The 23,525-nt window shown below is 48.3% G+C and overlaps 2 protein-coding genes and 1 long non-coding RNA gene across 4 annotated transcripts; 2 read left to right on the forward strand and 1 right to left on the reverse strand.

Moving 5' to 3' along the window:
- The first annotated feature begins 282 nt into the window (after nucleotides 1-282).
- On the forward strand, nucleotides 283-6,944 carry RND1 (Rho family GTPase 1). Its single transcript, XM_006202924.3, has 5 exons — nucleotides 283-522; nucleotides 1,278-1,365; nucleotides 4,029-4,138; nucleotides 5,016-5,150; nucleotides 5,843-6,944. The coding sequence occupies exons 1-5, from the start codon at nucleotides 403-405 to the stop codon at nucleotides 6,086-6,088; spliced, it is 699 nt and encodes a 232-aa protein (XP_006202986.1). The 5' UTR covers nucleotides 283-402; the 3' UTR covers nucleotides 6,089-6,944.
- On the reverse strand, nucleotides 5,147-10,105 carry LOC140700134 (uncharacterized). Of its 2 annotated transcripts, XR_012078377.1 has the most exons (3): nucleotides 9,217-10,105; nucleotides 5,779-6,048; nucleotides 5,147-5,404 (listed from the first exon to the last, which is right to left on the reverse strand). It is a non-coding gene; the product is annotated as an uncharacterized lncRNA (long non-coding RNA). The 2 variants fall into 2 exon arrangements; XR_012078376.1 differs by lacking the exon at nucleotides 5,147-5,404 and having other exon boundaries at nucleotides 5,614-6,048.
- On the forward strand, nucleotides 9,859-23,344 carry DDX23 (DEAD-box helicase 23). Its single transcript, XM_006202923.4, has 17 exons — nucleotides 9,859-9,983; nucleotides 13,281-13,489; nucleotides 14,258-14,368; nucleotides 15,895-15,988; nucleotides 16,103-16,168; nucleotides 16,723-16,861; nucleotides 17,167-17,300; nucleotides 17,416-17,528; nucleotides 17,783-17,926; nucleotides 18,022-18,247; nucleotides 18,555-18,700; nucleotides 19,063-19,240; nucleotides 19,982-20,224; nucleotides 20,662-20,813; nucleotides 21,035-21,143; nucleotides 21,901-22,075; nucleotides 22,441-23,344. The coding sequence occupies exons 2-17, from the start codon at nucleotides 13,281-13,283 to the stop codon at nucleotides 22,662-22,664; spliced, it is 2,463 nt and encodes an 820-aa protein (XP_006202985.1). The 5' UTR covers nucleotides 9,859-9,983; the 3' UTR covers nucleotides 22,665-23,344.
- The last annotated feature ends 181 nt before the right edge of the window (nucleotides 23,345-23,525 follow it).

Here is a 23,525-nt window from a genome sequence, read left to right on the forward strand (position 1 = left end):
TGACTAGTTTATTGTTTTTGACACTCGTTGGTGGACACTCAAGACCATTAAATTTTGCTTCACATCTCCTCCCCCCTCACTAGTACAAATACACAACAGCGTGGGAATCCCCTTTCAGAGGAAGCAACCATGTAGCTTTAAGAGAAAGGGAAGGGAGGGAGAGGGCTCTGACTCAGATCCTCCTGCCATTGGCTGCTGGAGGGGATCCCACCTCAGGGATTGGCTGTTACAGGGTCCGCCTCCTCTTGTCATTGGCTCAACCTAGGAGATATAAAGCGGCTGTGCCGGCCTCTGTCTCAGTTGGAGAGAGGCAGGGAATTCGGCTTCCGTGCGTGCCAAGGCTCTCCTGGCGCAACCCTCTCCTCTCTGAATCCTAGTGCAGGACCTGCGGAGGCTGCAGCCATGAAGGAGAGACGGGCCCCCCAGCCAGTCGTGGCCAGATGTAAGCTCGTTCTGGTGGGGGATGTGCAGTGCGGGAAGACAGCGATGTTACAGGTGTTGGCGAAGGACTGCTATCCCGAGGTGAGTTCCCCGCCCGCCGTTGGCCAGCTCTGCTCCCTGTCTGCCTGCCTGCCTGCCGGGGTAGCTTCCCACCTGCCCACGGGCTCTGTCTCACCTCACCCCACCCCACCCTCAGCCGCTTTCTGGCTGGTGGATCGCTTTCTGGCTGGAGGACCGCCCTGCCTTAGCTTCCCCTGAGACCTGTTCCACTTCTGCCGCCCCGCTGGCTCCTCCTTACCTCTTCACCCATGGGCCTCCGATCAAATCCCCTCCTACCTCCCTTCATCCTGGAGTCAGCTCTTGGGAGAGGGAGGCATTTGAGAGTCTGGGGTTTCTACTTGACGTAATACCTTCCCGTGCCTTCACCCATCCTCAAGGGATCTATGTGCTTGTCCCCAGGCAGGCTTCTGTTGCTCCTTTCTGCTGCCCTGCTGGTCCAAGGGGCTTGTGGGGAGAAGATAAAGAGCTAGAGTTGTCTGTGGCACTGAAACTGGGAGACAGACAAATCTGGGGACAAGAGAAATCTGTGTGTCTCCCCAACCATCTAGGATATGGGGGGGGGGCTTGTCCCTGGCAGGAAGTCATTCACATTTCTTACTTCAATGGAGCAAAGTGTGCCTCTACACTCTCCTCCTCCTGTCCCATGTGTCCCTCCTCTCCTTATCTCCTGCCACTTTAGTGTACTAGGATGGGTGGCTTCTTGTGTAGACAGTACTAATCGGAGGGTTACAAGGGTAGGTGCATCCAAGGTGTGAGTAGTACCTGTCTTTTCACAGACGTATGTGCCTACTGTGTTCGAGAATTACACAGCCTGCTTGGAGACAGAGGAACAGAGAGTGGAGCTCAGTCTCTGGGACACCTCAGGTAAGGCTGTTGGCCCCAAATGTCCTCTTCTCACCCCCACTGCTCTGCTGTAGCTGCTGTCTTTTAGAAATTGTTTCCCTCTTTGATGAGGAGAAGGAGTATACTGCTTGCCAGGAAACTGAAAGAAGGGGACCCGAAGATTCTTTAGTTGGGGATGGGGGTAGAGTTTGGCCAACTCAGTTGGCTGATCCAAGGGTGCAGAGTGGATGAACTCCAGAAGCCACTCACTTCTCCGAATATAGCTCTATCCTTCAGAAGGCTGGGATGGTGAGGTGAATGGACCCCAGAATACTACTGAGGAGGCAGTCAGGGTTTCTCTGTTTCCACTCCCTGCCACTCAGCACACTCATGCAGCCTTTACTGCCAGATAAAAGGCAGGAGGGAGTGTTGCTGGAGGCAGTGATGGTTGAGGCAGGGAGACAAGCCTGCTTTGGGGAAATATTGCTCCTGACTCAGTTTTCTCTCCTGCATTCCATCTCGGGCCACTGCTGCCTGCCTGTCTGCCTGCCTGCCTGCCTGCCGCAGCTCGGCCCCACTGTCATACCTCTGCGGCTCAGGGATGAAGTGATGCATCATCGATGTTTTGGAGGGTGGGGGCTTAATATGGGGCACAGTCACATTCTGGATAGTCAGGGAGGCGGTGGTGTTGGCTCTGACCATTCCCCTCTTCCTCAGGAATGGGCTAAGGTAGAAGATGCTCTTGTCTTTCTGGAATGTAGAAAGCAATATGTTTCCAGCCTCTCATCCCTAAACCTTTAGTGCTAGGCTATCCTCTGCTTTGATTCTGACCCCTTCCCATTATCTCTTTACCCTAGGCCTTTTTAAATAGACTGAGCTCAGAGTCATGATTAAGGACTGAAAACCAGGAATAGGAGAAAGAAAATAAAATCTACTCCTCTCCAAAAATGCATATTCAGGCTGAGTTTTGAGAGGAACTATAAATCACTAGAGGTTTCCTGTTACATATAAATATGCCATCCTACTCCTCCAGAGAGCTGTTGCTCCCATGATCCAATCTTGAGGTCTGGAAAGACTGGAGGTAGGGGATGGGTAAACGGAAAACAAGCCTCTCCTTGCTCCCCACCCCCCCAAAAAAAACGAAACAAAAATTCCTCAACCTGGTTGGTATGCTTTCCTCTGTTGCAGTTCCAGGGGTGGGGAGGCAGGATTCTGGTTATCCTGGACTGTGCTATGCTGGCTGGATTGGACTGGAATGCAGCTTAGCTGCATGATGTATGGTTTTTCATTTGCTGTACTCAGCTCACCTCTCAGTCTTCCTAGAATCTTACTGCAGCTCATCTCTTTTCACTACCACCGCCCCAGAGAGCCCCCTCCCACCACTGCTGCTGCCTCCCCTCTCCTCCCACAGTCAGAATGCAGCCGTTGAATCCCAGTCCAGATAATGGAAAATCGGCAAGGTGGTCTCTGTTCCCTGTGTCGCATCCCCAGCTCGCAAATTCTGAAAGGATGCAGGCTATCAGTCAGCCTCAAACTCCCTCTTTCAAATTAGGTGCCCACAAGGAAGGAGGACTGGCAGGGGTGTGTGGGATGGGGCTTCCCAGCACTGAGGCCAGGGTTGAAGCACTTGCTGGTCTTAGGGAAGGGGGATCGCTTGAGCCAGAATGGAAGCCTCCTCCCCTCCCCCGTCCCCAGTACTGCAGTGCTCCCTTTGCTCAGCACTGCTGAGATAAGACCCCACCTCAGAGAGGCATGGGGACCGAGTGCTGAAGGAGTAGGCAGCCAACCCAACTCCCCTTGACTCCCTTTTGTTTTTACAACCAACCCCCCACCCCCCGCCTCAGCTTGGATTCCCCCCCAGTCTCCATGGCGATTGCGGTGCAGGGAGAGGGGCTGCTTGCTATTCTGAGCACGGATTGTCTGGGTTCCAAATCTGCTACCATTCCTTCCCCAGGGTGGAGGGGGCCAGGCTCAATCCTTAGTTTTCTCCCACATTGGACCACCAGGGTCTGCACTGCCTACTCCCGTCCTAGTGAGGGGCCCTTATTCGAGCCTCTAAATCCCAGCTATAGGTGCTGCTGTCTTTGAGTCAGCCTCCCTGAGATCTCAGGACAGGGGCTACAGCTTTCCTTTTGCCCTTCTCAGGATAAGCTGATTTGGGTGGGAGGAGGAGTGGGACACTGAATCCTTGATGCTCTCCCTCCCCTGCCAGCCTCCAGAACCTCCTAGTTCTGACCCCACGGCAGAGAAGCAGGGCAGCCAGTTATGTAACAGGCAGGTTTGTTTCTTCACTGGGAAGACCCTGGAGCAAAAGAAGGGAGCAGAGGTTGGGCAGCAGGCAGACTCTAGAAAAGAGACCTTAAACAAGCGCTGGTCTTTCTGCAGGGGCTGGGAGCATCTTCCTCTGGGACTCGGAAAACTGGTGGATCTTAAATTAAGCCCACTGTAGGAGACCCAGACAGACAAATTATGCTCCACCACCCTTTTATTTTTCCCCCTTTCCCTTTTTCAGGACAAAACTAGATGATCTTCGTGCACTGCCTTCTGGTCCCAAGCTTCCAGGCGGCAGCACATTCCCCTGGGAGATGGGTGGGGCCAAGGGACCAACCTCAAGAACCAAGCATGGTAGTCCCAGGACTCTCTAGGTTTGGGCCTGCAGGGGAGGGCAAATGCCATGGCTCAGCATCAGCTCTTCCCCCCACCAGGGTCTCCCTACTATGACAACGTCCGTCCACTCTGCTATAGCGACTCGGATGCAGTATTACTCTGCTTTGACATCAGCCGTCCAGAGACAGTGGACAGTGCACTCAAGAAGGTAAGGCTGGCTAAACTCTGTAGTCTCTAGCTCAACCTGAGAACAAAAAGGAATCTTGGGGACCCTGTCATCTAATCTCATCTTGTGTAAAAGGAAGAGACTAAGGCCAGGGAAGGAAGAGATTTGCCTGAGGCCACACCCTTAGCTACAGCTTCGGGACTAGAATCCAGATCTCCAGTCCCCTCTGCATCCCTGCCTTTGCCCCCATCCCGTACTGCTCTGCCAGACGCCCAGCAAGGAAGGTGGTGCTGGTAAATCAGAAAGTGAAGGATGGAGAGTAGAGAACTTCCTGCTGGTATGGTTTGAGGGTCCAGGATAGGGCCTTTTGGCGATCGCTTTTATAGACCTTGATCCCAGGCCTACTGGGACTGGGCAAGCCAGGCGGGCCTGAGCTGAGCTGCTGGTAGGAAATGCCTTAGTCTGGATGGCAAGGTCTGCCCATACTGAGGGGTCCCAGGATACCTTGTGGAACTTGCCCAGTTTCCCAGAAGACTCTGGGATTATCTCCTTCCCTTAGAGAGACTGGTTGCCCTCTTCCTGGATTTCTGGACTTGTGAAGCCCTGTGACTGGGTTGAGGAGGCAAACCCATACCCTGTGTGCTTGGCAGAGAGAAGGAGATTTGCCCTGTGCTCTCTCTGGTGACTGGGCTGTTGAATGAGGGGGCAGACTCTTGGGTCAGCACTCCTGTGGCCCCAAAAGGCCTCATGGGCAGGAAGATGATGTAATTAGTGCAGTGGCGATGCTGTGACTCAGAGGGAGAGCTGGGCTGGTGATAAGCTGGATGGTGTGTTTGATGCTGCCAACTGGGCTTCTCCGGGTGTCCGTCAGCCACTGACTCCCCTTCCTTCCTCCTTCCCATTTTGCATGGCTCTTCAGTGGAGGACGGAAATCCTCGATTATTGTCCCAGCACCCGTGTCTTGCTTATTGGCTGTAAGACAGACCTGCGAACAGACCTGAGCACTCTGATGGAGCTGTCCCACCAGAAGCAGGCACCCATCTCTTATGAGCAGGTGTGTATGTGGGCGCGGGCGCCTGTATGTGTATCGGGGGTGGGTTGGGGAAGGCTACAGGAGAGGGCTTGAAAGGTGGCCCTTGCTCAAACTCTCACTATGGCAAGAGAATTGGTATTCTGTGGGGCCATCTATAGTCAGCAAACTAGTTACCTGGATAGATGTGGTGGGTACCAGATTAATGCTGTAGTCTGGCAGGTGAGCCATTCCTGTGCATGCCAGTGTTTCTCAGGTGGTTGTTCATCGTGGATCACCTGCATTAGAATCACTAGAGTGCTTGTTAGAATTCTTGACTCCTTCCCTATAGAGTCACTCTAGGAGAAATGTTTGGGAACTGCATTTTAAATTAAATCCCTGGATAATTTCTGATGCACATGGGAGAGTAAGAATCATTTCTTTTAAACAATTGTTTCACATTACAATCATCTGGGGAGCTCTTAAAATACTAATGCCTAGATATACCTCCAGGAATTTGGATTTACTTGGTCTGGCATCAGTATGGTTTTAAAAGTGTTCAGATGATCCCAAGGTGCAGTCAGGCATCACCTTCAGAAAATAATCAGCAGAGTGTGGTGGTGGGAGACTGGCAGTTGGGTCCACTGGAGCTTCCCTGGGGAGGACCACTAACCTCAGAAGGAAGTGTTTCAGAGCCATTTTGGGTCATGGCATTGATGACCTTGCTTTCCCTGCAGGGCTGTGCAATAGCCAAGCAGCTGGGTGCAGAAATCTACCTGGAAGGCTCAGCTTTCACCTCCGAAAAGAGTATCCACAGCATCTTCCGGACAGCGTCCATGGTGTGTCTGAACAAGCCCAGCCCAGTGCCCCCGAAGAGCCCTGTCCGAAGCCTCTCCAAGCGACTGCTCCACCTCCCCAGTCGTTCCGAACTCATCTCTTCTACCTTCAAGAAGGAAAAGGCCAAAAGCTGTTCCATTATGTGAAGTGGGGGTTGGAGAGGGGAGACAGCCTCCCACTTCCTCCCTTGGGTTGCAGAGGCACAGGGAGAGGGAGGAGGAGACAATTTAGGACACTGGACACGAGTTTTTCAGACGGCCACGGTGAGGGCTTGGAAGGAGACAGGAATGGGACAAGGAAAGAGCCAGGCCCGGCTTGAGGACCTGACACTGAGAAAGAACCATCACACCCCAAGCCAGGCACTAGGTGGTGGAAGGGGCGGCTGCCCCAGTGCCCTCTGCTCCAGAGGAAGGAAAGGTGTGGGGGTTTGGGGGGCATGCTGGCCTCTAGGCTTTGGTTGGGGGCCTACAGAAGCCTCACCTTCAGCATCATGCCTCTTCCACACAGTGTTTCCATGCAGGCCGGGGGATGGGAGGGGTCCCTGAGCCCTTCCCTTCCCCTTGTAGAAGGCCGCAGAGGAGTGGAGAGTGGGGAAGCCAAGAGGCAGCTCCTTGGGGAGCTGAGCTCAGGTGCTTCGTGACTTAAATCAGAAAGGCAAGGGCTGGTCAGAGCCAATGAGAAGGAAACCTCATCTTTGCATAGCCCATGCCTCATGGAGAGGTGACATCATACATTCACATGCTTCTCACCTAAGTCCCCAGGGTCCAAGGGAGAAGCCCCAGACCCCCTTCTCTTGCAGTGTGGGGGTGGTGGTGCTGCAGGGGGCAGGGCTGGGTGGGGGTCACCAGACTTTCTCTGCCCTTAGGGCAGTATAGCTGGCATTTGTTTTATAGACTCTTGTCTTTGGAATTGGGGGGAGGGGGGAGTGTTTCAATCTGTTATATGTTCTGTGTTTAAAGAAGAAAAACCTATTTATTAATGAAAAATATGACATATAAAGAAGTTGGCTCCATTTTCTTAGTTTCCTTCTGTTTCCTTTGGTCTTTGTTAATGAGGAAAAAGCTGTCCTGGGGCCCTTTCTGTGGGTTGCAGAGTGGCTGCCTCCACTGTTCCCTGGCACCTCTAACAAGGATCTCCTCCCTCTCCCCCGACCTCCTGTCTCATCCCCTTCCCCACCCAAGTCCTGCTAAGCCAACGAAGATCTCCTTAGCCCTAGAGCAGGGTTTCTCAACCTCAGAACTAACAACATTTTAGACTAGATAACACTTTATTGGGGCTACCTTGTACCTTGGAGGATATTTAGCAGCATCCCTGGCCTCTACCTGCTCAGTGTCAGTAGCATTCCTGAGTTGTCACAACCAAAAATGTCTCCAGATATTGCTAAATGTCCCTGGAGCAAAACTGCCCTAGAGAGTCTAGAGTAGAGAGAAAAGGTAGTGAAATCTCAGGAGGGGATCCAAGCTGCTGAGATCCCAGCCCCTGCAGAAGGTGGACAGACTGAAGCCAAGGCTGGGAGGTTACTGGGGTTCTGGTCTCTGAGTTAAAGGAGAGGTGATGCCTTCTGCTTTCTTGACCTTCCAATTCCACAGCCTGTTGATGGCAGCTTAGCAGCTTAGGGGCCTTAACATCCCTTGTCTTCAGCTGCTATTAGGTCTTTTTTCTAAGTTTCACACTGTGCTGGGAATAGTTACTGTGTATTGAGTACTTACTATATGCTCAGCACTGTGTTGAGTGCCTTACCTACAGTATCACATTTAACCACATAAATTAATAGCTAACATTTGTTAAATGTTTACTATGGGTCGGGGTGTGTATGAGTTTTTTGTATGTTACTTATTCTTGTGATAACCCTATGGGGTACCACCGAACTCATTTTAAAAACAAGAAAACTGAGGTTCAGAGAGATTAATGTGCCTGAGGTCACACAGCTAGAAAATGATAAACCCTGGCATATCAAGGCAACTTTCACTGCTCTGCTATCCTAGCGTGTGAGACAAATGGTGTTATTATATCCCTATTTTATAAAGAGGAAATAGAGAAGCCAGAGATGCCTTATAACTAGCACAAGGTCATACTCTGGTAAGTAGTAGAGTTAGGATTCAAACCCAGTCTCAACGTTAACTATAATTCCATGGGCCCCTTACTGCTAGCCATGTTGTACCTGGATATGAGACTCTACCTCGGGTTCTCACTAGAACATAGTCCCTCTGTTTTTACCTCCAAGGATGCATGTTTGCCAAAGAACTGGCAGGGTAGGACAAACCACACAAGTATCCTTTAAGCTTAATGTCTTACATGTGTCATAAAAGGTGTGCACAAATCATAGGGAAACTCTGCCACTGTGAACTTGGACAAGCTTCATCAACTTTCTGGGTCTCGAATTACTCATCTTTAATGGTGATGGAGAATGGTAGCTTGGAAATAGGGAAAGAGCATGGATTCTGAAGTCAAATGAACCTGAAGTCAAATCCTGGCTCCATTCTTTTCTTAACTATGTGGACTTTGAACGCATAATTAATCTTTCTGGGCCACAATCTCCTTATCTGTAAAATGGAGATTAATATCCATCTCATACTGTTACAAGAACAAGTAAAATAAGTAATGTAAGTTAAGTGTGTAGCACAGAGTTGGGCACGTAGAAGCTTCAGCTGCAGCTCTTGAAGATTCCAGTCTACACTTTTGGTCTGTTAGTTCCATTCTGTGAGTGGAGAGCCCTCCAGTGTTCACTGGGTGAATTACACCTAGCAGATCTGAGACATCTCCCTTCAGTTCTCTCTCTGGAGTAGAAGTGGGCAGCTCAAAGGCTGCAGAGTTCTAAGAGGCGAAGTGTGTCTCTCCCAGGGTTACTACGTGCCATTGTAGCGATACTCAGAGCCTTAGTACTATTTGGGTCTATCCCCAGGCTCTGCCTCAGTAGAATTGAACACATATTCTGAGAGAAGAACCAGCCCTAGAACCATGTGGGACTGAAACCAAACGCTGATGATGGTTAAAAGGGAAGGAAGAAGGCATTAGCTACTTCCTGGTAACTGAAACATCCTAGAAGTTGCAAGGGTTTTTGTTTTTGTTTTTGCTTGGGAGTGGATGCGTGTGTAGAATTATGATAAGAACCATAACACCAAAGAGAAATAAAGTGAAGGTACAATTTGGGGTTTAAAAAAAAAAGCTCATTTGAGGACTGAAGAGACGAAACTAGGAAGAAGAAAAAGTATAAAAGCAGCCCAATAACTGGCCAGATTCTAAAGAGCCAAACAGTGAGGAAGCTAGGTCCTACCTGTAATGTTGAGAAAACCAGGTGCCATAGCCCAGGAGATACTATCCTTCCGGGAGGACTTTGGAATCCATTGTGTGGGCTCATTTCGAGTTGTCACAGTAACTAGGGTGTTGCTGGGCGGGGCGAGGGGGTGGGGTGGACAGGTTTGTTAAAATGTCTTCCTAAACCTGGGATCGTCTCGCATAGTGAACTGTCCCATTCTCATTGAGAAATACTAGGCTGCTCCTGTAACTTAACTTTTAGTTTGTCCACCTGTAAAATGGGGCCAATAATCTATCTCACAGATTTTTTTTTTTGGTAGAATCGCTTTTCCACAAATGGTAAAATGTTACTGTAGCTGCAAGTTATAATACGTGCTATTGATATCTAAGGAAGGCCTTAAATTACTCCGTTGTAAGCAATAGGCCATGATAGTCGTTAACTTCAGTATCTAGGAAGGCCAGCATGATCTAGGAGGATTGCACCCGTGGAGAGAAACGCCTTTTGAGGAGAACCGACCCATGAAAAACTCTTCCTCTTGCAGACTCAAATGTTTGGCGAACCACATTGCCCAGCGGCCCCCGCGGCCCGGGGCCGACGCTCGCACCGTGCATTCTGGGATTGGCAGTTCTCCGTCCCCTGTTGTCAGCCTACGCCACCCAGCACCAGGAACTCGCCTTCCCAGCTTGCCGCGCGGCCGGGGGAGCAGCCCGGCGACCAGGAAACGGGAAAGATGGCGACTGCTCGGCGACGTTGAGGCCGCGTTGGGCGGTTCGGACACAAGAGTGGTGAGCCTCGGGCGGTGGAAGCGGTTCCTACTAGCTTGCAGAGAGGGCAAGAGTGAGGGCACGGCGGTGGCCCCTGCCTCCGGGACGAGGCGGGGAAGAATGCCTCAGGGAAGGGGCACGAGCTTGGAAAGCTCTGGCGGGCTGGAGCGAGGGGGCGCGGGCCCCAGGGGGAGTGTTGGCTCCTGGGGGCACAGGGCAGAACCTTGGACAATGTTCCCTGCCAGACCTTTGCCCATGGGTACAATACCTGTGATACCCTAAGTCCGACCTTATTCCTTCATGTTTCAAGTGGCCCTTGCACCAGGCAAATTGGAACTCTGGCTTTTCTCCCAGAACCAGTCATGCTTTCCCGCCTCTGCGCCTCCCGTGTTATTTCTTTTGGCAGGAATGCTTTCTTTCCGGCACCTTCAATTACACATCTTCAAATTCTACCTATACTTAAATGTTCAAGAGTCACTTCCTCTACAGCTCTTTCCAAATTTCCTTTTCCAAAGAAAGGAAAGTTCGTCTTTCAACTCCTGGTATAATTCATCTGAATTTTCATCTTGGTATGTGTCTCATACCCTCTGTTGTTCTCTAAGCTTCCAATGGACAGGATCTTGATTTGCTTTTGTAATGGACACAGCACCTAGCTTGGTGCCTTGCATAAAGTGGATGCTTGATAAGTACAAACTTCATTGAATGAAAAAAAGACTCTGCCCCTGCCCTATGAGAACTGAGGAACTCACAGATCTGGAGCTTTGCAAGGGAGGCTGCTGGGAAGCAGTGGCCAGGCTAGGCCTAGTTATCTGCCCCCTGTGATAACTAGAACCTATAATAAAAGTTGCCTGTATTTGCTGTCTTCCTAGTCTCACTTCTCATTCTCTTCTAAACTTACTCCCCTTAGGCTTCCACTCTCTCTATTCCATTGTAACAGCTGTCAAGGTCACCAACCATTTCCGTTTTTCCAAATGCAAGGGTCACTCCTGTGACTCCTAGTCTTTCTCCACTTGACACAGATAACCACTCCCTCCTTGAAACACATTTTTTGCTTCTGTGATGTCATACTTTACTATTTTTTCCTTCTTTCTCACTGGCTGTTCTTTCTTTCCAGTTTTTAAATCTGGCTCCTCCTGTGTCTGACCTCTAAGTATTATAGTGTTCCAGAGCTCAATCCTGGGTCCTCTTTGATTTTCTTCTTTAACTATAATGGCTACTTAAGTAAAATCATTTAATGTCCCATGACTTTAAAAGCCATCTGTATATTGATAACCCAAGTTTTTGTCTCCAGACTCTCTCCTGGGTTCCAGAATTACATTTTAAACGATCTTCTTGGAATCTCCACTTCGTTTTCTTACTGATATCTTAGCATTCAACATGGCCAAAATGAAACATTTGATTTCTTCCTAAATCTTTCCCTTCCTCAGTCTTCTCTGGCTACGAATGGCACCAAGAACTATTTAGGTTGATCAAACCATAAACTTAGGAACTATCTTTGTGTCTCCTTTTTGTGTCTTCGTTTTGTCAGTAAGGCTTGTCAACTCTGCCTTCAAAATATACCCTGAAGCTATATATCTCCACCACCATTGCCACTTTCCTAGAGCAAGCCACTGTCAGCTCTTGGCTAGACCACCATAATAGCATTTTTAGTCATTCTGTTTCCACTCCTGTCTCCCTACTGTGGATTTCCTTCACATCACCAAAGTAATTCTTTGAAAATTTATAGGATCACACCACTTCCTGCTTAACACCTTTCTAAGGTTCCCACTGCAGTTAGATTAAAATCCATGTTCCTTTATCGTGGCCTAAAACACATTTCCATGATCTGACTCCTGCCTACCTCCCTGAACTCATCTTGAATCACTCTTCCCCCTGGGTCACTGCCACTGAGCCACACAAGTCTCTCTTTAATTGGCAGACATGCTAAGCTAGTTCTTGCCCCAGTGCCTTAGCACTTGCTGTCCCTTTTACCAAATAAGTTCTTTTCCCTGATTTTTACAGGCATTCTTCCCCATCATTCAAGTCTCAGCTCACATGTCATCTAAAAAATTCTTTCCAGAGCCATCTATCTCTTGTTCATACCGCCCCCTGTCACATCAACCTGTTTTATTCTCCTTATTAGCGCTCATTACTGTTTGAAATTCCCTTATCTTTCTGCCTCACTGTTGGCTACTCCACTGGAATTTAAGCATTATGAGGTCAGAGACTTCGTTTGTTTATTCCTGTATCTCTTGTCTAGAACAGTGTCTGGCACCTATGAGGTGCTCACTGAATATTTCTTGAAAAGATGATGATGTCCAGGGTTCTATATAGAGAAGATAAAGTAAGATCTAAGAAATAGATCCTGAGGTTTAGGGATGATAATGGTGATGGTGGTATAGAGGCAGATTCATACTTGCTGTCATTTCAGCTCCTGGATGAAGTATATTTTGTAGTCTGAAGGACAGTTGACTTGTGGCATGGTGTTCAGTGTCTCCCCCAGGCAGGATGGGGACAGAACAGATTCCTGCCCAAACTTTTTATGAGACTGGGTAATGATCAAGGCTACGAAAATCACAGTAGGTAATGTCAGTCAAAATACGTGTGACCTCTAGGTTTTGGTACACTTCTCCTCCCTCCTTCTCTCCCCCCCCTTTTTTCTTTTTTAATTCTAAAATAATTATAAACTCACAGGAAGTTGCATAAACAGAGTGCATGGAGGTCCTGTGTACCCTTCACCAGTTAGAATCACATTTCATTTAATCTGAGTAAAAGGAGTTTGTTTCTCTATTTGAATTTAGATTTTCCTTAGGGTGCTGATTATAAATTCAAACGTCAAAGTTACACTTTGTTTTTCTCTTTTGAGTTTTCTTTATGAGCTCAAGAGAACTTTCCTCCCTTAGATGTATATGTGTTGACTGATGCTGGTGGACTGGCAGACCTAATAGACTCCTAAGATAAACACTACAGGATGTTTTTAGAGATAGCTAGTACACTATCATTCACTAACATTTTTTTCGTACTCTTGCAGTCTAATTATAAAAATAAGGTGTACTCATTGTATATTTTTAGAAATGAATATATACAAAAAAAGAATCCCAGAGAGACAGTATAGTATTAATGAATAAGAATGAGTCTCTGGAGCTGGACTGCCTGAAAATCTGACACTTAACACCCGCATGTCCATAGGCAAGTTACCGGAGCTTCAGTTTGTTCATCTGTAAAGCAGACATACCAGCATAACTACCTCAGAGGGTTGTTTTGAGATTAAGTAAATTACATGTAAATCCTTTAGAGCAGTACCTAGTACATAATAAATACTTCTCTTTCCCATGACAGATGGCAGGAGAGCTGGCTGATAAGAAGGACCGTGATGCATCACCTTCCAAGGAGGAAAGGAAGCGATCTCGGACTCCTGACAGAGAACGGGATAGAGACCGGGACCGGAAGTCTTCCCCATCTAAAGATAGGAAACGGCATCGTTCCAGGGACAGGCGTCGAGGAGGCAGCCGTTCTCGCTCCCGTTCCCGCTCCAAGTCTACAGAAAGGTAAAATGACTTTCTATGTTTGTTACAGTTACATAGGAAGGGAGTGTACATTTCGAACTTCTTCATTCTTGGTTCCTCTGATGCCTCCACTATTAGAACATCAGTCTTTCATACATTTCTCTACACCTGGTGACCCAGTAGCTCTTAAAGGTTAAGGGGAACTTATAAGGGGAGGAGGGGATAGCTCAAGTGGTAGAGCACATGCTTAGCATGCATGAGTTCCTGGGTTCAATCCCCAGTACCTCCTCCAAATATAAATAAATAAATAAACCTAATTATCTCCCCCTCATTAACAAACAAACAAATAAAAGAGGGAACTTGTAAGATGAAGGTCCAGATGAAGGGAAGATGATTGAAAAAGAGAATTTATCTGTTCATGTGGTTTATGACCTGTGATTGCCATTAATACTTAGCAGTACAACTCTGAGCTATAAGACCTTTGTAGAATTCCCTCATAACTTCCCCAGGAAGCAACATTTTCCAATTTGTAAGATATTACTTTGGGGAGAAAAGCGCATTGGAACCTTCTTAGGGTTGCAGTGAAGCCAGGTACTCAGAAAGTATCAAGTAATCTCTTTTTTTTTTTCTTTTTTTTTGGAGGAGATAAACCAATTTTGCTGTCCATCCTTATGTTATACAAAAATCTAGAAACAGGTTTGTAGAAGAATTAAATGAGAGGTAAATAAGGCAGCAGAAATAAGTTAAAATGGAATTATTTTCCATGTTATTGGGATGAAACAAGTGATTCCTTAAATGTCCTGTTTTCAGAGAACGCCGGCACAAAGAGCGAGAACGAGATAAGGAACGTGATCGGAATAAGAAGGACCGGGATCGGGATAAGGATGGGCACAGACGGGACAAGGACCGGAAGCGATCCAGGTACCTGAGGGAGTGGGAATGAGCTTTAGGGCAGCGCTCCCATCTCTTCCTCTCTGCATCTCTGCTGGTTCAGCTTCGTGGCAAAGTAAATTTTCCATATTGAACCCTATTGGCAGTTACTGCAGGGCTGTCTTCTAGAAGACGCTTTAGAAAGTATAACCGGTTAGTGATGTCACAGCTCCCTGAAGGTCAACTTGTTCTTAGAATTTAGAAATTAGTTTGAGGGAGGGAGGGTATAGCTCATTGGCAGAGCGCATGCTTAGCATGCATGAGGTCCTGGGTTCAATCTCCAGTCCCTCTTCTAAGAATAAATAAATAAATAAATAAACCTAATCACCTCCCCACAAAAAGTAAAGGAAAAAAAGTTGAAACTAGTCTGATAAAGGTTGCCAGTCTACAAGACATCCCTTTAGCTCCATCAGACCATTCAGTTTTCTACTCCGAATGTATGACATATATTTGTTGAGATAGCTTAATGGCCTAGTATCTTGATTTCTTTGTTCTGGAAACTCTCTATGCAAAGTTTTTTATTAGGTCCTGAATGTGTAGCTTAGAATTCAGGCCAAAGGATAGAATTCTCATAATAGACACAGTGGGGTTGTTTGAGAGCTCTCGTGGGTTAAGCTTATAGCAGGTGTGGGGAAAAGATTGCTGGGACTGGTAGGAAGGCGAAATGAGGGGACATATATAGTAATACCTGGGAAGGGAGGTGTGGGTGGCCATGTCAGCTAAATTCACTGTGTATTATAAACTAATGCAGATTTTTTTTCTTCTGAAATGTATATGCTGTTTGGAGGATTTTTTTTTTAATTGAAGCATAGTTGATGTACAATATTGTGTTAGTTTCAGGTATACAGCAGAGTGATTCAGTTATATGTATATTTTTTTCCAGATTCTTTTCCATTATAGGCTATTATAAGATTTTGAATATAGCTCTCTGCTACACAGTAAATCCTCGTTGTACCTATTTTATATGTAGTGGTGTGTATCTGTTAATCCCAAACTCCTTATTTATCCCTCCACCTTTCCCCTTTGGTAACCATAAGTTTGTTTTCTATATCTGTGAGTCTGTTTCTGTTTTGTAAGTAAGTTCATTTGTGTTATTTTTTAGATTCCACATATAAGTGATATCATATATTTTTCTTTGTTTGACTTACTTCACTCAGTATGATAATCTCTGGGTTTATCCATGTTCCTGAAAATGGTAATACTTCATTCTTTTTTATAGTTGAGTAATATTTGGAGGAAATATATTTGATATCAGTATTGAAGACCCACTTCCCAGGAGAGATTAGTCTCAGAAAAGGAGATTCAGGTAGAATGGGGCCAAGATAGGGCCCTCATTAGGTTTCAGAGAAGGTGGAGTGACCAGGCCTGCAAAGGGACCTTCAGGACATGTTGGATGACCATGGGCCAGTCTTGTAGAGTCGTGGGGAAACGTCCATCCTCCCTTTGGGGGCTCAGTCTGAACCTCATCCAGGGGCTAGAAGAAGACTGATAAGGAATTTTCTTCCTTTGCTTTCAAGTTTATCTCCTGGCCGAGGAAAAGATTTTAAGTCTCGGAAAGACAGAGACTCTAAGAAAGATGATGAGGATGAACATGGTGATAAGAAGCCTAAGGTAAAAAGAGGAAGGATTTTTTTCCCTCATCTTCCTCTTCAGTTTAAGCCTAATTTTGTTGTTCTTCAAAGGGAGATAGCCTCTATGGACTGAAGTCCTGTGTTTTATCTTCAGGCCCAGCCATTATCGCTGGAGGAACTTCTGGCCAAGAAAAAGGCTGAGGAAGAAGCTGAGGCTAAGGTAAGAGCTTGAGGGGCTGTACTGGTTGGCTAGGGCTGCTATAACAGAACACCACAGACGGAGTGATCTAAGAAACAGAAATTAATTTTTCTCATAGTTCTGGAGGCTAGAAGTCCGAGATCAAGTGAGGTGGTTTCTTCTGAGTCTTTTCTTCTTGGCTTATAGATGGATGTCTTTTCTGTCTTCATAGATCTTTCCTCTGTGTACATTTGCCCCTGGTGTCTCTGTGTGTCCCCATTTTCTCTTCTTATAAGGACACAGTCACATTGGTTTAGGGCCCACCCATAGAGTCTCATGTTACCTCAGTCACCTCTTTAAAGGCTTTTTCTCCAAATACAGTCACATTCTGAGACACTGGGAGTTAGGGCTTCAACATCTGAATTTTGAGGGGAACACAGTTTAGCCCATAACAGGGTCCTAGGTCTATTTGTGTTTTCCTTAACAGGTTTATTGCCTGAGCAATTATTTGTGGGCCCCTTGCCATCTCCTCATCTGTGATGTGATTTATACCCTCCTCCCAGAACCTTTGAATACAGTTGCAATCTATTTTGTAGCCGAAGTTCCTCTCCAAAGCAGAACGAGAGGCCGAAGCCCTAAAGCGACGGCAACAGGAGGTGGAAGAGCGGCAGAGGATGCTTGAAGAAGAGAGGAAGAAAAGGAAACAGTTTCAAGACTTGGGCAGGAAAATGTTGGGTTCGTTTACTTACCCTGTGTAGCCCCTAGATGGGGGGAGGCGGGGGGACACAACTGTGGGATGGGATTGTACTGTCATTCAGGAGAGCTGAAACCTGTTTGCTCTGAATTTGGAAGAGGGAAGGGTGGGGCAAGTGTATGAGAAAATTATCTGTTAGGTCTCCATTTCCCTATCCTAAATCTGCCCCCCTCCTTTTTTCTTTTTATTCTTTCTACTCACCTGGTATCTGTTGTCTGGATTTCCTCCATGCCCTCTCTTTTCTTCCTTTGAGTTCGTCTGCAGCTCTGCTCTCTTTGGTCTGCAGAAGACCCTCAGGAGCGGGAGCGGCGGGAACGCAGGGAGAGGATGGAGCGGGAGACAAATGGAAATGAGGACGAGGAGGGGCGGCAGAAGATCCGGGAGGAGAAGGATAAGAGCAAGGAACTGCATGCCATTAAGGTGCAGGCCTTGGCTGTCCCCCTCCGCACACACGGGTGAGATCTGGCCATTCTAATCTCTGCATGTGAGATCTGGGCCTCCGCCTTGATAGGCTTTGTGTTCTGTCCCTGGGCAGGAGCGTTACCTGGGTGGCATCAAGAAGCGGCGCCGAACAAGGCATCTCAATGACCGCAAGTTTGTCTTTGAGTGGGATGCCTCTGAGGACACATCCATTGACTACAACCCCTTGTGAGTGGCTTCAGGCCTAAGTGCTGGGTCTTTTAAACTAGGCAGTTTAGGAACCAGAGAGAACCAGTGACTACAGAGACAGAAGCACGATACACCGGGATGGGGAGATGGGTGAACTGGTATAGTAGTCAGCCAGCCCTCTGGGTGAGGAAAGACTGGCTGGAAGGGGAACCACTACATGTTGGTTATTTGCCCTTCCATCCTTGTGCCGTAGCAGCCCCTTCCCTTTTCTTCCTCCTCTGTCTTGATCCCAGGTACAAAGAACGGCACCAAGTGCAGTTGTTGGGGCGAGGTTTCATTGCCGGCATCGACCTAAAGCAGCAGAAACGAGAGCAGTCGCGTTTCTATGGTGACCTAATGGAGAAGAGGCGGACGCTTGAAGAAAAGGAGCAGGAGGAGTGAGTGGCCAGGGCTACGGTGGTTGGACAGAGCCAAGTCTACAGAAAGGGGCTGAAGGATATGGACCCCACTTATTCCTCATGTCCTATCCCAGGGCAAGACTCCGCAAACTTCGTAAGAAGGAAGCCAAGCAACGCTGGGACGATCGGCATTGGTCCCAGAAGAAGTTGGATGAGATGACAGACAGGGACTGGCGGATCTTCCGTGAGGACTACAGCATCACCACCAAAGGTGGCAAGATCCCCAATCCCATCCGATCCTGGAAGGACTCTTCCCTGCCCCCACACATCTTGGAGGTCATCGATAAGTGTGGCTATAAGGTAAGAAGGAGCAGATTGGCCCAGAAGACCTGACACGTTCTCCTGTTTTAGGGGATACAAAGTTAATTTGAGAACAGAATACTTTGTTCCTATACTGGTGCCTTCTCTGCCAGTGGGCACCAAAGTTACATTGTTTCTTGATTTCTTGGGTATGTATTGTCAGTTGATTGTGTTTCTTCCCAGGTCCCATTCCTGTGAATTGTGCTTGGTGTCTTCCCATTGTGCTCAACTATGTGCCCACTCTGTCAGCAGTAGCCCGAGTAGTATAATTCTGCCTGTACCCATTACTCTCTCTGGGTCACTGCAGGAACCAACACCTATCCAGCGTCAGGCAATTCCCATTGGGCTACAGAATCGTGACATCATTGGAGTAGCTGAGACGGGCAGCGGCAAGACAGCAGCCTTCCTCATCCCGTTGCTGGTCTGGATAACCACTCTCCCCAAAATTGACAGGTGAGGTCAGCTGACACCAGTTGGAGTGGGTTTGACTGGGTAAGAAAGGTAAAAGTGGCAAATGAGTGCTTGGTTTTCTTTGAAGTCTATAATCTGAAGCCCCCTTCTTTAGTCTGGGTCACATTCTAGGGAATAACTGGATCATAATATCAAAGAAGTGTACGATTTTATTGCTGGCAGGAACCACTCCCTGGAGAACTTGGCTATACCAGAGTCTGATTTTTAAGGGCAATCATTGCATTCTTTTCCCACCACCCCTCCCCCGTTCCCATAGCTGCCCTTAAGAGTGACTCTGTCTTGCTCCTGTTGTGGTTGGATGGGAGCCAAAGCTCATGAAACTGTTGGATGCCCCTTTACCATAGGATCGAAGAGTCAGACCAGGGCCCTTATGCCATCATCCTGGCCCCTACTCGTGAGCTGGCTCAGCAGATTGAGGAAGAGACCATCAAGTTTGGGAAGCCACTGGGCATCCGCACTGTGGCTGTCATTGGCGGCATCTCCAGAGAAGACCAGGGCTTCAGGCTGCGCATGGGTTGTGAGGTTTGTTCACCTAGCCAGCAGCCGGCCTGCCATTTGGGAAGGCTCTCTGTTTTGGGACTTTGTTTCTATTTTCTGCCATAGATCTACAGTAAGTGAAGAGGGCTGGTTTATTTATATACGCTGTTATTTATGGAGGACTTTGCACTGGGGATTATACTCCACGTGTCGTTAATTCTCACAACAACCATATGAGAATAGATAATAGTATCTCCATTTTTATAGATGAAACTGAGGCTCAGGTTAATAACTTGTCCAGAATCACAGCTGGCGATGGGCAGAGCTGAGATTCCTGTGCAAAGGCTGTGCTCTTAATCACTCTGCCAGACCACGTCATTGATTTTGTGTGTTGCCTCCTTCTTAGGGTAGGGGAGGAGAGCTTTTTACAAGAAGTCTGCTGCAGGAGTTGTCTTCTGCAGGCTTCTTAGTGGAATCCGTTTATATAACCCCTTCCATAGTATCCCTTAGTCTCTCTTTCATTTAAGAAAATTCCTGTCAGTTTTGCCTTCCCTATCTAACCCCTGGACCTTACTCAAAGACCCCATTCATTCCTGAAAAAAATCCGAAGTAGCAACAAGTGATTTCATGTCAATTCTCAGGAACTTTCACTGCCCAATGTAACTGGAGGTTGGGGTCCAAGTTCCTTAGCATTGGGGGGGTCTGTTGCCCAAGTGGGTGGATAGTTCACAGGAGGAAGAAAGGAGTACCTGCTGGGGCCACATATGATTCCACTGTACCTCCCAGATAGTGATCGCTACCCCGGGACGTCTGATTGATGTGCTAGAGAACCGCTACCTGGTGCTGAGCCGCTGTACCTACGTGGTTCTGGATGAGGCAGATAGGATGATTGACATGGGCTTTGAACCCGACGTCCAGAAGATCCTGGAGCACATGCCTGTCAGCAACCAGAAGCCGGACACAGATGAGGCTGAGGACCCTGAGAAGATGTTGGCCAACTTTGAGTCAGGAAAACATAAGTACCGCCAAGTAAGGCTGCTTCCCTTGCCTGGGAAAAGTTGGGCAAGTTGCCAAACCTGCTCTAGAGTCCTTCTTGCCCTCAAGCCCAGAGTACATGTTTCCAGAATGGTGAGGCATGGCTAGGTACCATCCTCCCACAGTCCTAGCCGTGTGGCCTCTTAGCTGAGCTCTGGAAAAATGATTCCAAAGTCATGCTGCTGTCCACCACAGGTGCCGGCGAAGGCTCTCAGGCCTTCCTGTTATCATAAGGTACAAAGTACCCTGCTGCACAGGCACTGAGGGAAGAAGTAGGAAGACAAAGGGCAGTTTCCCTAGGCCCTATTTCCTCTCAAAACTTGCACCATGGCTCATTTTCGATTCTTTAGCTTGGGCTGTGCTGCCTGTGCTGATGGTGGGATCTGTAACATGTCTGCCTGGGCCCAGGGCTGAACCTTCTGTTTTCACAGACAGTCATGTTCACGGCCACCATGCCCCCAGCGGTGGAGCGTCTGGCCCGGAGCTATCTTCGGCGGCCTGCTGTGGTGTACATTGGCTCTGCAGGCAAGCCCCATGAACGTGTGGAACAGAAGGTCTTCCTCATGTCAGAGTCAGAAAAGAGGTACGGGGGCAGCTGAGCCAGTGGGATGGAGAAGGGGCTTTTTTTAGAGTGAGCGGTGGCTGGAGGGTGATTGTTCTGCCATGTCAAAGAGTGCTGTTTTCTTGTTCAGAATTCCATGGGCATTGGGGATCCTGGAATTGGTGTTCATAGACCAGGGTTGGGCGTTTCCCTTGGAGTGGAAGGTAGTGTGCGTCTCATTTTTCTCTTCCTCTTCTCCCCAGGAAAAAGCTGCTGGCAATCTTGGAGCAAGGCTTCGATCCACCCATCATCATTTTTGTCAACCAGAAGAAGGGCTGTGATGTTTTGGCCAAATCCCTGGAGAAGATGGGGGTGTGTCTGGCAGGGGAGAGCAGAGCCTGGTCTCTTTGGTGTTGCTTTCTGAAACTGCATGGGCCCCCTAGGCTCCTGCTTTCATCGATCACCCATTCTTGAACCTCTCTAGTATTTAACAAGTCAGGGTCAAGGGGAAAAGGGAGGTTGATGGGGACTGGGTCAGTTGCTACGACTCCCTGTCCATTCCAGCAGTGCCAGCCTCAGCTGCCTTGGGTCTTCCCCTAAGTGGGCTGGGGCCAGGAAGAGGTTTTGAGACATATATCCTGACAGGATCTGAGAATGTGAAATAGAGTGGGTTGAAATTTCTCATGTTTATGTATGTTTGGAGAGTGGGTGGTGTGGTCAAGAGGGAGATGTTAGTGATCATTGTCCTTTGCCCCTGATACTGTGTTTGAGGGGAAGGGTGTGACCTCTCCACTCAATGCTTAAATCTCCTTAAACTTCTTGGTCCCTGCTTTCCACCCTCATCCCTCACCTTCATTCTCTCTCACTACTTCTCATCTGTCTGCTCCACATCTCACTCGATTGCTTTACCTTTGACCTTGCCCTGTCTGTCCCCCATCTCTCCCATCCCTTTCTTCAGCTCATCTGTTCTCTTCTTACCTTCAATTGCCCTCTTTGTGTCTCCTGCCTCCTTCCCCTTCTCCTCCCCTGCTGCTCTCTGCAACCCTCCCTCCCTGTCCCCCTCCCTCTTAACTTCTGTGTCTCTCCGTGATCCCATTGCTCTTTCTTCACCTCACCATTCTTCCAACAGTACAATGCTTGTACACTGCATGGTGGGAAAGGCCAGGAGCAGCGAGAGTTTGCACTATCCAACCTCAAGGCTGGGGCCAAGGATATTTTGGTGGCTACAGACGTGGCGGGTCGTGGTATCGATATCCAAGATGTGTCTATGGTCGTCAACTATGACATGGCCAAAAACATTGAAGGTAAGTGCAGGGGAAAGCAGCTTTGATCCAGGAAAAGGGAGACTTCTTGCCTGTTTCCCCTTGAAGCCAGGGTGTTGTACCAAGGATTGCTTGTCCCAGTGAGAAGAAAATCTCACCTGGTTGTGTCGTCCCAGCACTTAGGATAGCGCTTTGTCTTCAGGGTGGAGGAGAATGGAGCTGGGTCACTCGGTCTTAGTGTGGAGGGATGACCACTGTCAGCAGGGCTAGTGGGGAGAGCACCAGCTGTGTTTACTGCCCTCAGAGGTGTGGTGGGAAGGACGATGCCTTGAGAAGTGGAGGTTTCAGACAGTGCTCACCAGGGCGTCTGGTCTGGCACTCTGAGTGACATTCGTCTCCCTCCCCAGATTATATCCACCGCATTGGCCGCACGGGACGAGCAGGCAAGAGTGGTGTGGCCATCACCTTCCTCACCAAAGAGGACTCTGCTGTGTTCTATGAGCTGAAGCAAGCTATCCTGGAGAGCCCAGTGTCGTCCTGCCCCCCAGAGCTAGCCAACCACCCAGATGCCCAGCACAAGCCAGGCACCATCCTCACCAAGAAGCGCCGGGAAGAGACCATCTTTGCCTGACACAGCACCCTTCCCGTGGTTTCAGGCCATGCTCTGGAGCCTGTTCTTCAGGACCCTCACATCTCTTTCCAGGTCCTCACTCTTTTGGGGGCTTAGGAAACACTCAGACTCCCTGGCCCAGACCCTCAGGTCTGAAGGCCTGGCGTGGGCTGTAAAAGGAGAGGAGACTGCTCTGGGAGGTGAGAGAACAGATCACCATGGCTTGTGGCCCAGCTCTGCCCCTCTGGCGTGCTCTGGGATTGCATTGGGCCATTAGCTCTTGCCAGTTACAGGGGCAGCCAGTTGGCATTGCCTCCCAGACTGAACAAAAACCTGGCTGCCAGGCTGGGACTTCTTCGGCACAGACTTGACTGCGTGATCTACAGCACTGTCGTTGCCCTAGATGACCCAGGGGATCTGGCACTGAGGATTATGGACCTTGGACTCTGACTGTCACTTTGACAGCTGTTTGCCCTTTTGGATTATAAAACAAGTTGAGAGCCTTGTTTAGAGATGTGCACGGTCCCTGTGCCAAGGGGTGCTGTGCACTCTAGGCATCCCTCACCCAGGGAATTTTTTTAGTCAATGTGGGGACAGGGTGAGCTGGCTTGAGTCCATCTTGAAGTCAGAGTGAAATTTCTGTTTTCTATTCTCTGAGAAGATGAGTTTGTATGTTCTGAGAATAAATACATGAATATTAAGGCTTTGTCTAGTTCTAGCTAAACTCATCTTCCAGGTTCTCCCTGGCACCACAGAGGGCAGGAGCCCAGCATTGGGCACGATAGGTTGACTTGGGAGATGAAAGAAAACCACATCTGGAGAAGAGCCTGGGGTCTAAGCTGATAGTCTGAGCCTATAGGAGGCACTTGAAGAGAGATGGAA

This window comes from Vicugna pacos, chromosome 12 (assembly GCF_048564905.1).
Source record: "Vicugna pacos chromosome 12, VicPac4, whole genome shotgun sequence".
In the NCBI taxonomy this organism is placed as follows: domain Eukaryota; kingdom Metazoa; phylum Chordata; class Mammalia; order Artiodactyla; family Camelidae; genus Vicugna; species Vicugna pacos.